At 35.3% G+C, this 17,800-nt stretch overlaps 2 protein-coding genes across 3 annotated transcripts; both read right to left on the reverse strand.

Annotated features, from left to right (window-relative positions):
* Nucleotides 1–306: 306 nt before the first annotated feature.
* Nucleotides 307–5,205, reverse strand: LOC114291613 (pentatricopeptide (PPR) repeat-containing protein). Of its 2 annotated transcripts, XR_014339432.1 has the most exons (2): nt 2,547–5,205; nt 307–1,504 (listed from the first exon to the last, which is right to left on the reverse strand). XR_014339432.1 is itself a non-coding variant. In XM_082886285.1 (1 exon), exon 1 carries the CDS (start codon nt 5,026–5,028, stop codon nt 2,683–2,685), a length of 2,346 nt encoding a protein of 781 aa, XP_082742411.1. In that variant the 5' UTR covers nt 5,029–5,205; the 3' UTR covers nt 2,332–2,682. The 2 variants fall into 2 exon arrangements, 1 of the variants encoding a protein (XP_082742411.1); XM_082886285.1 differs by lacking the exon at nt 307–1,504 and having other exon boundaries at nt 2,332–5,205.
* A 3,340-nt stretch (nt 5,206–8,545) lies between these two features.
* On the reverse strand, nt 8,546–13,716 carry MEE49 (Ribosomal RNA processing Brix domain protein). Its single transcript, XM_028235442.2, has 11 exons — nt 13,282–13,716; nt 13,082–13,162; nt 12,134–12,229; nt 11,882–11,965; nt 11,692–11,761; nt 11,521–11,603; nt 11,014–11,093; nt 10,344–10,442; nt 10,149–10,257; nt 9,001–9,090; nt 8,546–8,863 (listed from the first exon to the last, which is right to left on the reverse strand). Exons 1-11 carry the CDS (start codon nt 13,543–13,545, stop codon nt 8,825–8,827), a joined length of 1,095 nt encoding a protein of 364 aa, XP_028091243.2. The 5' UTR covers nt 13,546–13,716; the 3' UTR covers nt 8,546–8,824.
* Between the last annotated feature and the right edge of the window lie 4,084 nt (nt 13,717–17,800).

Consider the following 17,800-nt stretch of genomic DNA (forward strand, 5'->3'; position numbering starts at 1 on the left):
GTTTTGCAACTGTTATTGTCACGACAAAATGTTTGTTAAATGAGAGTTTTATTTGCTAGATGTTGAGCTTGTGTTTATTTGTTAGATGATAAACTTATATTTATTTGCTACATATTGAATGGCTTTAAAACAATGTCATGTGATTTTTATTGTGTGAAACTGTGGTTCCAAACTAAATCGATCCGTGTTTAAATGGTTTAGTTCAAATTGGTTCCATGGTTTAAATGGTTCAGATTGGTTCTAATTTTTAAGAAATTGTAATTCACGGATTGATTCTAGTTTCATCCCTAACCGGGTCGAGGACGATGCTCACCCCTAAGCAAGACTATCAAAAATGGATTGTGATTCTCTCCATTGCATATTCATAATGGAGAGGTTCTATTACATCATCCATCGGTGAGTGTAATGATCTCTTTTAATTTAAAATAATTATAAATTTACAATCCTATTTGATAGTCATTAGATATATAATGAAAATTCTCTATTACATATATAGAATGAAGAGGATCAAAGCCCACCAAAAATGGGCAAAGGGAGTGAATATTTGATATGTATATATCCAGATTGGTAAATAAATCAGACACACTCAAAGAAGTAGAATGAGAGAGAGAGAGAGAGAGAGAGTTAAAAATTTGTCCAGAAAATATGTAACTTACTTCTGTTATTTTTCCAGATTGATTGTAACTTATTCTATCAATTCTTCCAAATTTTGTATGCAGAGCGACTTGCTTAAATATCAAATGGAAAACATTTGTACAAGAGAGAGAGACAGTATGAATCAGTGGACCTTAAGATCTTTGCACAAAACAAGCTTTGGCAGCTTGAAATGAGCGGTAGGACCATCAGGTAAACCAATGACTAGGAGAGCATTTACAAAACAACCACCAGAATTGAATCTTGTAATAGTTTCAATGACAACAAAAAGGAAGGAAAAAGAAAAAAATGCTAAGAATGCTAACTGGGTTCCCTGCGATTAGTACGGGCAACTATTATGGAAGTGAAATCGTTTTTTCTTGCATATTCTACAATCGGCAGAAACATTACGATGTTATTGGGGATAACAAAACAGCTTACAGCATTAAATCCAATCCTATAGTCTTATTTCCAATCATCGAAAAAAAAGAGACGACAATTAATAATTTAAAAAGCAGCACCGTTTTCAAGTCCTAGGTTCCTCTCTTGTAGTAATGAGCATTTGGCATTACAGAAAGTAATTCTGATATGAAAGCAGGTCCCCCTCTGTATATTACACAATATACCAACCAAAAACAAATTAAAATCTTTCATAATGAATCTCAGTTAAGAACAACACTATCCATAAACATTGGCAGAGTGAAGACATTAAAAAGAATAGTAAATAAACGCAAATGATTCTACACCAACTGACAAATTTGACAAGAAAGCATACAGTAGAGTTGAAACAGAAAGTCGTGTTCAATATCTTTGGAGTGCATTCACGCTTCAAAATTGAACTAAATTCATCCACATCATTACCAGCAAACAGCTGCAAATGAACACACACATGCAAATGCGAAGTCAATACATATGTAGGTTTTGCTAATTTTTTTCCCTCACAGCTAAATGCTACTACATGTAGAGATGACTTAGAGCTTCTCCAATCCTTCATCTTTTCTTTAATCAAATTTAAATTTGATGAAAAATTACTCAAAAATCATCTCCAATCCCTTCACTAAATGTTCATCGAATCAAGGAAGACTCATTTTTTTCATCAAATTGAGAGCCCATCAAATTTAAATTTGATAAAATTTTAAGAAGATGTAGCATTTAAGATGATTTTTTTCATCAAATTTGACGAAAAGGAAATTTTTATAAACATTTTGATGAAAATTTGACAGGATTGGAGTAGTTCATATCAAATCAAACTTTTTATTCAAATTTAGAATCAAATTAGATGAAAAATTTGGTGAAGGGTTGGAGATGGCCTTATATGATCAAGAAGAAGGGGTGGAGAAGAAGGTGTAGCAGGTGGTGGAGGGAGGGGAGGTGTGGTGGCGGTCTGCAACAATAGATGAGTGTGTGCAATTGAAACTAGGACATGCCATAGAAACCTAGTCCTATAAATGGAAAATACAAAAAAAATTCAAAATGACAACAATTCAAAAGCAATGCCCTTAACATTACAATTCAAAAGCTCTGCTATGCCAAGATTGTCACACCCTAAACTTTGATACCATTGCCACGCCCCAAGTAGCCTACTAGCCCAGCAACTTAAATAGAGTAGGTCTACCAACATGACTCAAAAGCTTTAAGCCCGTATTGCTAGTAATATAATCCACTTGATGCTTTATATTGCTAGTAACAGTTCACTTGTAAATAAAAAGCCTATTGCTATGATTCATAATTGCAAAGAATACCCATATTTATGTCCTAACAGCATTTGCTCATTATTTACAACATCTTAAACTAGTGTATGTAGCATGTCCCAAATAGTTGATATCTCATACAATAAATCTACTGCACCTAGTGAGCTTCTTATTTTCTGGTTGTGCATCATTAATTTTTGCCAAGTGGAAGAACAAGTGTACCTGATTAAAGTAAGTAACCTTGTATTGTAGCTGAATTGGCCACCACAGTATACAAGGGCATTGAAAAATAATCAAACAATATACTGTAACAAGTGTGTTTCTGTTAGTGTATCAGCTATTTCTGTTAGTGGTTCGGTTACCAATAATCGTGACAAGAACATGAGCCACCCCTGAAATGGTGAAACCGAGTAGCATCTCTCACAATGATTTCTCTCCCCACAAGTTTGGTGATAAATTTTATTGCGGAGTGACAGTCATCACAGACTCTAAGGTTCTTCATAATCCTCAAAGTAGTGTTCTCAGGAGTATTTAACAGACCAAATGCAATGGCAAGCTTTTCACTATGATGTCTAAGAATCTGCTCTTTAACCTCTTCATCAAGGTCATGTAATACCGCATCAGTGTTGGGAATAAAACCCAACTTTTTTATCTCCTTCCAAATTTTTTCCATCATTCGATAAATCACCTCTCTCTGAGGGTGCAACCCATCATCAACCCCGAAGACATGGACTTTGTTCTTAATCTGAACCCAACTAAAACCCTGTTCTTTTTTCACCTGTTTATCCTTCATCGACTTCCTAATCTTAGCAGCATCTTCCCATTTTCCACAGGCAGAATAAACATTAGCGAGGGCCGAGTAGGCCCCGCTATTCTCAGGCTCGATAAGAAGCAACCTCTCGGCTGCAAATTTCGCTAGCTCCACATTTTTGTGAACTTTACACGAAGCCAAAAGTGAACCCCAAGCTATGACATCCGGTTCAATTGGCATGCTTTCTATGAAAGCTTGAGCTTCTTGGAGCAGCCCAGCACGCCCAAACAAGTCAATCATACAAGCATAATGACTCAAGGTTGGTTCGATTCCATGTGAATCTTTCATCAGTTTATAGTAGAACCGGCCTTGTTCTACCAATCCCACATGCGTACACGCAGAAAGCACGCCAACATATGTAATATGATCGGGCTTAATACCAACGTTCAACATCTTCTCAAACAATTCCATAGCTTCTTCTCCAAGTCCATGTTGAGCTAAAGCAATGATCATGGAAGTCCAAGAGACCGTATCTTTGTTTTGATGTATCAAATTGAATACATGCCTTGCACCATTGATGCTTCCAGCTTTGGCATACATGGCGATCAAAGCATTACTCACTGAAACAGATGATGATTCCCCGAACCTAATTGCTCTTGTGTGGATTTGTTTTCCATGGTCTAAAGAAGCCAGGCTTGAGCTCACGCTCAACATAGCTGCTAGAGTATAGCTGTTAGGCTTGGGGCCATCTATAACCATTGACCGAAAAAGTTTGACTGCGTCATCATTGAAGCCATTTTGCATATAACCAACTATCATTGCTGTCCACGCAACCACATCACGGTCTCTCAACGAGTCAAATATTTGTCTAGCAGGGTTTATATCTCCGAGCTTGATGTACCCATCGAGAAGAGCTGTAAATGCTATTACATTAAGATTTGAAGTCACACTTTGATCCAAAATCTTTCGAGCTATCCCAACCCCACCTGACTTGGAATACATGAAAATCAAAGCATTTTCAACTGGCCCAGAAGAATTGAATTCAGTTCTAATAATATGAGCATGAATTTGTTTTCCAAGATTCAACTCCTCGAGATTGGCACAAGCTGACAAAACACTTGCCAATGTGAACTTATCGGGCTTTAAAGAAGTGTTCTTTAACATTCTTGAGAACATATCCAACGCCTGAAGATCGAATCCATGCTGATTGTAACCTGCAATCATTGAATTCCACGAAACTACATCCCGTTCGCACATTTGTTCGAACTGGGCCAGAGCAAGATCTACCTTCCCAGATTGCATATGCAACGAAACCATAGCGTTCCAACTCGATACACTCTTCAACTTTATCCTATCAAAAACAGTCTTCGCGGTCATTGGATCGCCAGACTTTGCGTACATGTTGAGGAGGGAATTAGCTACACTGACATAGCTACTGAGCCCAAGTTTAACAACAAATGAGTGAATCTTCCTACCAATAGCCAAAGCTTCTACACCAGCACATGAAGCAAGAATATTTGTAATTGTGAACTGGGTTGGCAAAACTCTACAAGAAATCATATCTAGAAACATTTTAATCCCATTTTCAACACAACCCATCTGTTTATAACCTATGATCATCGCAGTCCACGAAACCGAATCAGGCTCAGGCATTTCGTCAAAAACCTGGTACGCTAAATCAATCTTGCCCTGTTTTGCATAAGCTGATAGAAGTGTATTCGAAGACGATGTGTTCTTCATAGGCATTTCATCGAAAACTTGGTGGGCATCAGAAATGTGCCCACTTTTAGCATAGAAATTGATCAGATTGTTCATCAAAAACACACTTAATTGAAGCCCGGATTTGATAATCTGAGCGTGAATCGATTTTCCGGCAAATGGGTTCTTGGTCTTGAGGCTTGTTTGGAGGAGAGACGCATAAAAATCCGAAAGAGATAGAATTGGAGGCTCCATTAGAGATTAAGCTTACGCGCAAAAATGAGGGTTCGAATTCATATATACTCTTTCCAATAAAGCTTAAACGCTATGTGGTGGTTGAAGAGACTCTGGGTGTGCTGTATGGTGGTTGAAGAGAGTCTCGGTGTGTTTGGTTTGGTTTTGAGAGAGATTTTCAAAAAAAAAAAAAAAATTGGTGAGAGTTTAAAAAAAGTTATGGTGGATTTGGTTATATATTTTGAAAGTATTTTTGGAGTTTGGGAGTTTGAGAGTTTGAATGATTTAATATTTTGTTATAATTAGTAGATGTGTGTGAGAGAAAAAGTGATTGGGAAAAAGAGAAGAGAGAGAAAAAGTAATTGATTCATGTGTATGAAAAGAAACTGTTTTTGAAATTTTTTTGAAAAAAATTACAAACCAAATAAAATTTTAGACAAAAATTTCAAAAATAACACTTCCAAAAGTAAACCAAACAAGCCTTATGTGTTCAAAAAAAAAAAACATGGGTAAATTACATTGACACCCCTTGAGGTTTATGTTTATTACAGTTTCTCTCTCTCACCTTTTGAAACACATCTCCCTAGTTGAGGTTTAAAGTTTTTTTACAGATTGCTCCTTCAGTTAGTTGACTGGTAAGTCAACTAACAGATTTTGTTGATGTCAGCAATTTAATTTTTATTAAATTAGTTTTTTTTTTTTTAAATGTCAGGGGGGATCCGTATTAAATTGAAGCCTCAGGGGGTGTCAATGTAATTTACCCTTTAAAGTATATGTAAAGGTTAAGGGTAAATATGTCATTTTAACTTAAAAATTAACACCGTCAAATAATTACACTAATAAGGGGGTCAGTGTAATTTTCCAAATATAAGAGAAAAACTGTAATAAATATAAATATCTGAGAGTGTCAGTGTAATTTACTCAAAAAAACATATAGCAACCCAACACCACGAACACATAAAATTATGCTCAATTCAACATTTGCATTTATACATAAATCTGGAGAAGAAGAAGGAGAAAAATATATATATATATTGACGGAAATTTGGTCAAAATTTTCTTATAATAATACTTTAATTCATTAAGGACAATCATAAAAAAATTTCTTGAAAAGACCACCGTATACCATTATTATCAAAATATTAAACTTTAAAATAATATAATTTTTGATGTAGATATCGATTTTTAATGAAATTAGTATTTTTAAAATTCTCTCATCAAGATCTATGTTAATTATGAAAATTTTAAAATATCTATATATATTACCGTCAAAATTGATGTTAACAGTAACAATAACATGTTACTCAGTTTGACAATAACATGTTATTCTGTCTCACAGTAACGTGTTACGCTTCTGTTTGACAATAACATATTACTCTGGCAATATTGTCAACGAAAAAAAAATATTTTACTTTATCCTTACTCAATTATATGTTTGCTCCTTAAAAATTTATGAAACAAAATAAATTGAACTCACCTTTTCACCAAACAAAGGTCCAATAAAAGGGTTTTGGCTAAATTTTTCAACAAAAAAACCCAACTTCGAAAACACAGAAAATTAGGGTTTGTTGATTTGGGGCATGAGAGGAGCGGAAAAAAGAGATAATAATTGGGCCTCCATAAAAGAGTAAATTACGAAAGTTGCCATTCTTGGGTTCTCTGATTTTGTTTCTTTGTAAGGGTAGAATTGTCAAATGCGGTAATTTATTTGTATGTTTTTTGTTTGGTTTGATTAATTTGCTTGTATTATTAGCTTAGTTGGTAGTGCTCTTTCAAGTGAAAGGAAAAGAAAATTTGTTTCATTCATTTAACTAGAAGGGTTTGGCAGGATGAGTAAGACCTGAACTTAGGGCGTGTTTGATTGGGGGGATTGGAGGGGGGACTATCCATTATTTGGATTACAATCCAAATAGTGTTCTTTATCCGCCGTTTGATTTTTTTTTAGTCCGCCGGACATAGAGTCCGGCCGGACTCCATGTCCCCCATATGGGGGACTATTGTGTCCTAGGAGGGGAGTGGGATAGAATGTGGGGGACTACTCACTGTTGGGATTAGATGCGAAAATGACTATTTTGACCCTCTACTATTTAATTATGTATTATATTTAATAAAATTCAATAAAATTTAAATGTCTCAATTTAAAAATAAAATTATTTTATTTAACTTTTTATTGATGTTTTATTTATTTAAATTTTTAAAATAATTTTTTATAGATATTTTATTGATGTTTTATTTTAAAATTTTGTTTATAATTTATTTAATTTCATTATTTAAATTTTAATATGTGTTTTATTTAAAATTTATTTAAAAGTTTAATTAAAAAAATAATATAAATTTTTTATACAGGTTATACAGTATTTTATTAAATCAAATTTAGTGGTTATTTATTTATTTAATTGTGTAAAAAAATAAATTTATTTAATTGTGTAAATAAACAAACACAGTAAAGTTTTGCATGTAAAAAAAATAATGATTTGTTATACAGTAATGATTTAAAACAAATTTTATTGATATTTTATTTATTTATTTATTTAATTTAAAAAAACGAATTTATTTAATTAAAAATAATTAAAATATTAAAGATATGTTTAATATTGCTATTACTTAGTAAACAATTGAAAAAAGGTAAAATAGTCTTTTGTTCATTTATCCCATCCAGTCCGTCCAACCAAACGTTGGATTCACTGAAAATAGTCCTATCCAGACATCTAATCCATGAAAAAACAAACACAGGATACATATCCAATCCGACCAAATAATCCGGGGGATTCACAGTCCCACAACTCAAGTCCGATGAATTCTAATCCCCCATTTTCCAGTCCGTCTCATGTTCAACTACTTTTGTCTATAAAATGTTTGGGATCACGGACAGGAAGGAATAAACTTGTTTCAAAAAACTTGTTTAGATTGTAAAAACTTAAACTGACACCCAAGTTGACTCAAAATACCCTCTCTCTCTCTCTCTCTCTCTCTCTCTCTATATATATATATATATATATAATAAAAAAAAATTGTTTCATATCATCTTTTTCTTTCTTATATTCTGTTTTTTCCAGAATAGGCCTGTTGACAGTGTAGTTGGCCGGTGGAGTCTGCCACAATCCTTGCGTGTTAATTATTCATAAAAAATATATATTACAAAATTCATAATCACATAATTTCAATGTATGTCTTGATTTAAAAGAAAATGTATTTTAAAACTATGATTAAATCATGATAATGATTTTTGAATTTTTTATTTTATTTTATTAAGCACCAGCCACAAAATAAAAGGCAGTACATTTTACATAAAAATAAGTTCAATAAAAATATACTATATTTTAAACCTGCTACAAGTATTAATAATATAAGTTGGTTTCAATGGAATCAAACTTTACAACCCTTGGTGGGTTTTAAGAGGATCATGTGCACCCCTGAATAGAGGATGCTGTTGTTGCCATCATATTTTTTTCAACATGGAAATAATTGAATCAATTATTTCTGTGTTAATATAAATGATTTCCATCACAAACAGCAAGAAAGAATGAAAACAATCTCAGGAAAACAAAAACACTGAATTCTCATGTTACTTTGGGACTTTTTCTTGCTACATTGTCTGAAAAAGAAAAGGTCAACAATTTATAAAGGGTTATCAATCAGCACCAACAAAAAACAGCACAATGCATACTTAACAAACAGAATAGCCATCAAGGGTGATAAATGATTACAAATAACTAGCTTCAAATTACAATGTTGCCGGCTTTCAAAAAATTTCGTCTTCTTTGATTACTCTTTTGCAAGGACCAAGAAACTTGGTTGCAAGATTACAAAAACCACATCACAAGAAAAACCTTCTGCGACTTGTGTCCATCTCCGGCTAACATTCAAAGTGAAAAAAAGAAAGAAACAAATGCAGACAATAAATGAATTAGACAAATCAAACAAATAAATCTATAGGAAGGAAAGTTGTCAGATTGATATAGAAAAAAAAAAATTGTAAGCTCAGTAACTTACCTTGTGAACCCACTCAAATTCGCCGCCTTTTGTATCAAATGTTCCGTGCTGCAGACTGATCAACTTCAGTGTGAAACGAGGACCACATTCCTGTGAGTTTGGAAATATAAAATTTTTTCAGGACGTAGTCATAAACCAGACGGGCCTTGAATCAAGAAAACAAAGGCCGAAATAACTAATGCTAACAGCAGTCCTCCAAAAACAGGTTTTACTGAACTCAAACGCCCCCATCAAGTCATTGAGTATCATAATCTGAGATATCAATGTTCCAATCGAAACAGCAATCCAGCCAACAATATAGTGAACAGCAGTGGAATTAGATCAACATAGTAAATTGGACAAATAGTTTTTCTCTTTAGTCAGAACCTAGATATCATAACCCTCCATCATCCAGTTTAAGGACCGCCTTATGACGAGAGAGGACACAAAGTACGAGACAAGTGAAAATAAATTCGAATTCTACAATTTTCAGACATCAAAGAACATTACAAGCATTTCCAAACCTCAGATATATCATCTCTCAAGCTTCACAATCAAAGCTGAAACATCTGGATTCACATGCTAAGGGATGTGTGCCTAACAAAAATTTAAAAGCTATCATAATGCGAATGTGATAAACATACAAATCATCCTAAAAACCTTCAATTCACCAAGCCTGACAATGTTCAACCTAAAAGTGCCATTTTCAGGCAAAACTAGCCCATGACTGTATATCCTTCTCCCTAGTTATAGGAAGAACCTTTCAAGATAACTTTATTCACTCTTTGCTACTGGAGATCAAGGTGAAAGTACAGTAGATATATCTTATGGCTCTCTGTTTGATCTATGTTTATCCATGTATTTCCTGTCGAACATTAGGCCGCTTCACCAAATGGTTAAACAGACGAGTATCATAACAGCAGCCCCAAATTCTACTACCCCCCAAAGAGTTTCGAAAAATGCACAAGCCATTTTGCTCCAATTTTGTCCAAGCATTCATGCAATCAACCTAAATGGATTCCTAAAATTTCTAGAAGTCTGAGCGATTTGAGCAACAATTGCATAAGGGTGATATCTAGGCAAAAAAATATGTTCTAAAAGCCGGAAATAAACTAGTAAAATCCATACAAATATTGATACAGAGACAAAAAGATTAGGGAAGCACAGACCTGAAGGCGGGCAATTGTTTTGTCTTGAGTGCCATTTTCGTCCTTATTGTCCTTGACCTTTTTACTTTCTGAATCACTCTGTTTATTTTCTTTGGTTTCAAAAATGTACCTTCACACATATAACAAAGTGTAACAGTAAATTCCTCATAGTCGAATTTCAAAATAGAGCATCCCATAAGCGTAACAAACACTCACCGATGATGGCGAAAGAATATAAAATCTCGCTGATTGTGGAAGGTTACCACTCGCCGTCCACGAAAATTTGGATCTTGTGGGAAAAGAGACTGTATTAGCCTACATGAGATAAATAGACACACAAAAGTCAGCAATAGATAGAGATACTCCAACTCCATTCCATTCCATATGGCATGATTGACCATGCGCAAGTAATAATTTACAAAAAGCCTTTGAAAAATGGATTTACAATAATGCCCTCTGCTCTATCCTATTTCCATAATTGTTTTGGAAATGGGATTGTTTATAAAACCAATTCTGAAGAAGGGTAGGGTAACATGGGCCAGTGATGATTAAAGGTTTTGAATTTTAAGACTATGACACATAGAGCAGGACTACCAAAAATGGGCAAAGGGAGTGAATATTTGATATGTATATGTCTAGATTGGTAAATAGATCACACACACACACACTCAAAGAAGTAGAATGAGAGAGAGAGTTAAAAATTTGTACAGAAAAATATATAAGGAATAAGCAACCGAAATGTAGAAACCCTTATTGTTTCATATGAAGTTCCATGTCCAATGAAGTATGATTTTCGCAACTATATTTAAAACACATTTGATGAAAAATCTCAAACAATATTCAAATGTTTGAAACAATGGTAAGTACGGAAGAAGCAGCATGCAACCTCCCAACACGATGACCCAGGCGTGTCGTGAAGTTAGTCAACACTAGCTCAGGCTCATGACTCGTCGGGTTTCCATGACTCTGCAAGAAACATGCACCACAACAATCACATAATAGATATATATCATATAAATTCCGTCATATGCAATACCTTCTGACAATTCAGCAGCACCAAGCAATATGATCTCAATGCTTAATTTTGCTGAACCAAGCAGAGTATTCATAGTGAGACTCAAGGCTATTTGTTAATTTTTTATTTCTTCATTTTTCAGTACCACGGACCCAAAAACAAGTAATGGTAATTAGTTTTGCAGCTATTGTATGTGAGATCAAGTTAGTCAATAGGCAATAATATATAATATGCAACTTCTTTCTGCTATTTTTCCAGATTGATTGTAACTTATTCTATCAATTCTTCCAAATTTTGTATGTAGAGCAACTTGCTTAAATGTCAAATGGAAAACATCTGTGAGAGAGAGAGAGAGAGAGAGAATATGAATCAGTGGACCTTAAGATCTTTGCGCAAAACAAGCTTTGACAGCTTGAAATGAGCAGTAGGACCATCAGGTAAACCAATGACTAGGAGAGCATCTACAAAACAACCACCAGAATTGAATATTGTAACAGTTTCAATGACAATAAAAGGGAAGGAAAAAGAAAAAAGGCTACGAATGCTAACCGGGTTCCCTCCTGTTAGTATGAACAACTATTATTGAAGTGAAATCATTTTTTCTTGCATATTCTACAATCTGCAGAAACATTACAATGTTATTGTGAATAAGAAAACAGCTTACATCATTAACTCCAATCATATAGTCTTGTTTCCTAAAAAAAAAAAAGATGACAATTAATAATTTAAAAAGCAGCACCTTTTTCAAGTCATACGTTCCTCTTTTGTAGTAATGAGCATTTGGGATCACAGAAAGCAATTCTGATATAAAAGCAGGCCCCCTCTGTAGATTAAACAATATACCAACCAAAAACAAATTAAAATCTTTCAGAATGAATCTCAGTTAAGAACAACAATACCATAAACATTGGAAGAGTGAAGACATTAAAAAGAATAGTAAATAAAGGCGAAATAGTCTAAGCCAACTGATAAATTTGAAAAGAAAGCATACAGTAGAGTGGAAACGGCAAGTTGTGATCAATATCTTCGGAGTGCATTCACGCTTCAAAATTGAACTAAATTCATCCACATCATTACCAGCAAACAGCTGCAAATGAACACACCACATCCGCATGCGAATGCGAAGTCAAAATACATATGTGGGTCTTGCTAATTTTTTTTCCCTCACAGCTAAATGCTATAGGTAGAGATAACTTAGAGCATCTCCAGCAGTGTATTTTTTTTTTCACCAAATTTGAGTAAAAATTTGAGTAAAAACTCTATTTGATATCAAGTGTTCCAACTGTTCCAACGGAGTATGTTGAACTTTCATCAAAACAACGGTCAACCAGGCAGATCTGGTCAGTCAACCGGCCGGTGTATATTTTTCACAAATTTTTGCAAAGAGGTGGTCATTCGAGGGGGCATCCAGTGGTGAAAATACAACGGCTATGAAGAGTGAAACAATGAAAGGTCCCAGGCGTCCTCAATTTGGTGAAAGATTTTTGATATTCTCAATTTGACACTCATTTGTTGAAACCATTGGAGCAGGAAAAAGGGTAGTCTTACTCAAAAATCATCTCCAATCATTTCATCAAATGCTCATCAAATCAAGGGAGACTCATTTTTTTCCTCAAATTGAGAGCTCATCAAATCTTTCATCAAAAAAATGAAAAAGATGAAGCCTTTGAGAAGATTTTTTTCATCAAATTTGATGAAAAGATAAATTTTTATAAACATTTTGATGAAAATTTGACCAAATGATTGGAGTAGTAGTTCATACCAAATCAAACTTTTTACTCAAATTTAGAATCAAATTAGACTTAAAAAAAAAAAAAAAATTGGTGAAGGGTTGGAGATGGTCCTATATATGATCAACAAACACAATTAAACACAATGCAGTTGTATTAACTTTTAAAACAAGATATCAATATAATAAATATAAATAAATAAAAAACACCTCTTCATCATCAGGTTTGCAAACAGTCTCATCAAGCTCCCTAGTATTCTCAATTGTGCGAGGGATCATCCTCGGCGGAGGCTGCATAAAAAAAAAACAAAAATTAAAAATTAAAACAAAAAAAAAAAAAAAATGCCCACAAGAATTCAATCAAAACCCATCAATTGAATTCAAAAAACAAATCATTGGTAATGATAGACCTCTTCGCCGAGCTCAAGAGCTTGTTTTTCTGCGGCGTCACGAGCCTTGGACCTCTTACGCTTTTCAAGCTTCTTCTGATGCTTGAGCTTGGCGTGAACAGCCGATCTCTTCTCCTTGTTCTTTACCGTCGATGGAAGCAACTGCTTTCCCCTTTCCTCACCCCCTTCCTTGTTCTTCTTCGCTTTCCTCTCATCTCCATTGTTGTTCTCTCTGTTCTCCTCGATGAAGCCTTCGCTCTCGCTCTTCTTTCGCTTCGCCCCCATTACCACTGACCTTGAATTCGAAGATGAAGAGAGGATTAGGGTTTTAGTCTCTCTCTCTCTCTTCTTGCTTTTGGGCAGAAGCCTCCGGCGGCGGTGACCTCTCTTCTCTTCAAATCGTTATGAACAGATTTTTTATATTTATTTAGAGTTAATTACACTAACAACCCTTAATTATTAAAAAATATCACTTTACTCCTCATTTATTAAATGTATTTAAGACAATACAAAATATCGCTCAATCCGTTAAAATTATACTGATTCACACAAATTCACACCGTCTATCTTCTAACAGATGATTAAAATTTAAAATTTATAATTCGCCTTCAAAACTGCTTCTATCTGCTATAGTTAATATATATATTTTTTAACTTCTAATCAAATATTAAAGTAAAAATAAGTGTGTGAGAGATTTAAGATGTGAAATTTGTTACAAATTAATAGATATATATATGAAAAACATTATGTAAAATTAGTTTGTATTACATAAATAAAAAATATTATGTAAAGAAAATTAATATTGTATATTATGCAAATAGTTGATAATTAGTTAAGAATATTCTTTAATCTACCCAAACCGTGATTTGATTATTTGTCAATCCGTCATTTCAAATTATAATTTTATTTTCAAATCATCTGAATTACACCGCGTACACCCTTAATTACACATTAGCTCATCAATTATGAAAATTGTACAAATACATTTCTTTCGCAGGTAGTTTAAAGAGGGTAAACATAATACAATTTTATAGTTGAGAGAGTTTAAAAAAGGGGAATTACACTTCAATTAGAGAAAAAAAAAATTATACAAACATAGAAGGATGTAAGTATATGTGGACGCGCCTTCGGGTCCTGTGCTCTTCCACAGTTCGGACTCGTTTTGTGTCGGTTCTTAATCTGATCTCGCAAAGTGCAATGCAAGACTGATAAGATCACCAAAGAGTCCAAATTCGGCAAATCGTTTTGAAAAATTGATTTTTAGAAAAAAGTGCCAAACATGGACTGCTTTACCAGATACAGAGTCGTCACTTAAATATTTTTTATGGGAGAATTTAGGAAACCTTGACTCGTTTGCCTAAGGCCACGTGTCCGTCATCACCAAAGTTGCCTCGGCTCGGAAACTTGGGTACGATTGGGGAAGGTCAACTATGAGCACCCCCGCTCGCCTGATCAAAGATCGACCTCTACTAACCATGATATCAAGTTTTGAAAACATTATGTATTCTTATTCCGGTTATTAGCCTAGAATTACTATGTGATGCGCACAACACAAAAGTATAAACTAGATTGCCTAATTTGGAACAAAGTATCGCATATCCATTGCTTGGAAATGATTTGAGGTTTGCTACTCGCAAGTAGGCTAAAATATAGATTTCGATGAATTATTCCAATTCAAACAATCTAACCTTCACCCACAGGCATTCAGGCAGTAAATCAACTAAGCGGTTAGCCTCATGGCAAGCATGTTTTCATGTTAACATTCACACTCATGCGAGATGCTAAAGCATAAACACTCACCTAGTACTCCAAGCCAAATCAAGGAACATGTTAGTAATCAAATGTATGATCCAAGTCCATGTTAAGATGGCTAACGTATCACAGGCAAAATGCAGCTAGAATAGGCTCAGCTAATCTATGGATGGCATGTGAAATGTAACAGATAACATGTATTCAAGTTAGATTTAAAATACTATGCAGTTAGTATGATGCGTTGAGCTCGATGCATGCAATACTGATGAATGAATGCACACATACATAGCATAAGGATGCTAATTAAAATATGCCCTAATACTAACTATCAAAGCAGGTAAGTAAAAGGGAGAAAGAAGTGGGGGTTAAAAGACATGCATCACACACACACACGCTTATTACACAATTCGCCCTCTCTCGGAGGGACCAAAAGAATAATACAAATTTAACTAACTAACAAGCTAATTACATAGTTACAGACCACTTAACTAGTTAAGCAAATTAACTAAGCTAATAAAGCGGTAAAACAACCTTGGGAAGAGGGTCCAATGCATGCGTGCTCGGCTTCGCTCGGAAATCCACCACCATGCACAAGCTGCCTCTGTTTACCCTGCTCTGCTCCTCTGAAAATTGTGCAAGTCTCAATGATGCTCCAGAATCACTTCTTGATCACTGTGGAAGGTCAGCGACCAAGAGGAAACACCACCGGCCAGGGGAAACTGGTCATCGACCATTGGTATGGCTTTCGGCCAAAGATATTTAGTCGGCTACTCAATGTGGTCGGTCGACCATATCTTCCTGCAGAATCCTGTTTTGACAGCAGCAGAGGGCAAACTAGGCATGGCAATGCATTTTAAACCAAATATTTACACAACCAACCTCCCCATCATGTTATGAACTCAAGGGAGTGTGGCCCTCGACTCTCGGACCACCAATCGCGTATTTCAATGCGTGATGGCCAAAGAGGCCAAGTGTGCCATTTCAATGTCAAATGAAATGCACACCAAACAAACAAGGGACCTAACCTCTATCCTAGTGATTCAAGAGGCAAGGCATGCATGCAAAATGCAACCTGAACATGCGAGCTAAGTATGCAATATGAGTATGCAAACAAGCAATGTGTACTAGGCACACAACCTAAGCAAACAAGCATGCGAGACATGTAACAATAATGCTAATAACCAACATGCAACAACATGTGAATGGGAGTTAGCTTGGGAACATGTAAAGCAACTTTAGCAAAGAAAATGCATGCCAAATGCAATGCGATTCAAGCATGCAACAACATGCGATAGGCCAAGTACGTAACAACACACAAGGCGAACATGCGACAACATGCGAAGGATGGTCTTAAACCAATTTGGACAGCTCTAAAATAGGCCCAAATCAGTGGCCAAGATGCTAAGAGACAAGAGACAAAGTCACATACAAACATGCATGCACACATGATCCAACACTTAAGCATAAAGAGGCAACTTTTAAGCACACTTAAAAGGAATGAACATGGACATATGGCAAGCATAGCAAGCTCTGAAATCATGTTAGAAAAGGTACCAAACCAATTAAACAAGGCAAGCATAGCATGCAATTAAGCCCAAGGCCTAAGGCTAACCTAAGGGATCAAACCATGGCTATGCAAGGCGAGTCCCAAAGGGTCGAGGGGACTCAAAACAGTCCCAATGTAGGTCGAGACAAGGCCCAAAACACACTTAGATGGCATCTAAATGGCCTACACATGGAAGCATACATAATGGTCCAAACATGGAGCATAAGACATCAACCTTTTAAAGCATCAAAGGAGTATCAAATGCAAGCATTCAAGCATACCATATGGACTGAAATGACATGATAAATGATGCCAAACCACTAAAATGATGCAAGGAGAGCATGCTAGAGAGGCCAACACACAAGGCCTATAAGGGAGATTGCATGGTAGCTATACAAAGCAAGTCATGGACGACCCAAATAACCAAAGTCAGACCTCAAGCACACTAAAACATGCATAAAAGCTTCACAAAGCTAAGCCAAAATCATGCTAAAAACAGGGCTCAAAGCACAAAGTATGTTAAGGCAATTTCATGGCATTACAAGGCAAGTATGCAAAGCATGCATGGTGTGTCTAAACCAACTTGAAACAGAGATATAACATGGCAAAACAACCAGAAATACCAGCTAAGACATGGCCATCATGAACTTAAACAAGATGCTCACACATAAGGCAAAAATGACAAATATTGAAGGCAACAAGGAAAGGTGATGACCCTCTCCTTCTTAGGACCTCAAAACATCATCTCCACCACAGAAATCCCTCTGGATTTCAGTGGTGGGAAGACCAATACAAGGTGGTCCTGAAACTTACAAAAAGAGGCACAAAATGAGACTAAACAAGGCCTAAGAGAGGGTAAACAACCCCAAACACCAAAGAGACCTAAACAAAGATCAAAAGCAAGTAAAAACAGAACTTTTCTCAGTTATACACTAAGCTTAAAAATAGATGCAAGATAGGTTAAAAGCTTGTGCAAAAATGGGAAATAAATGAGTAAGTTTCTTACCCTTGAAGACCTTCTTCAAGAAAAGAGTTCCAACAGCTTCCTTAGGTCAATACCAGCTCAAAAACTCCAAGAACAACCCTTTGGCACCTCAGCAACCAAGGTATGGTGTAACATTAGGTGCCTTAGTGCAAAACTAAGAACAAACGCACCTTATACACACACAAATCAAAAGGAGAGGGAGATATAGAGATAAGATAGATACAAGACTCCTAACCCTAAAACCAGACCTCTGGAAC

Source organism: Camellia sinensis, chromosome 9, assembly GCF_055761805.1.
Source record: "Camellia sinensis isolate YWXY chromosome 9, ASM5576180v1, whole genome shotgun sequence".
NCBI lineage: Eukaryota > Viridiplantae > Streptophyta > Magnoliopsida > Ericales > Theaceae > Camellia > Camellia sinensis.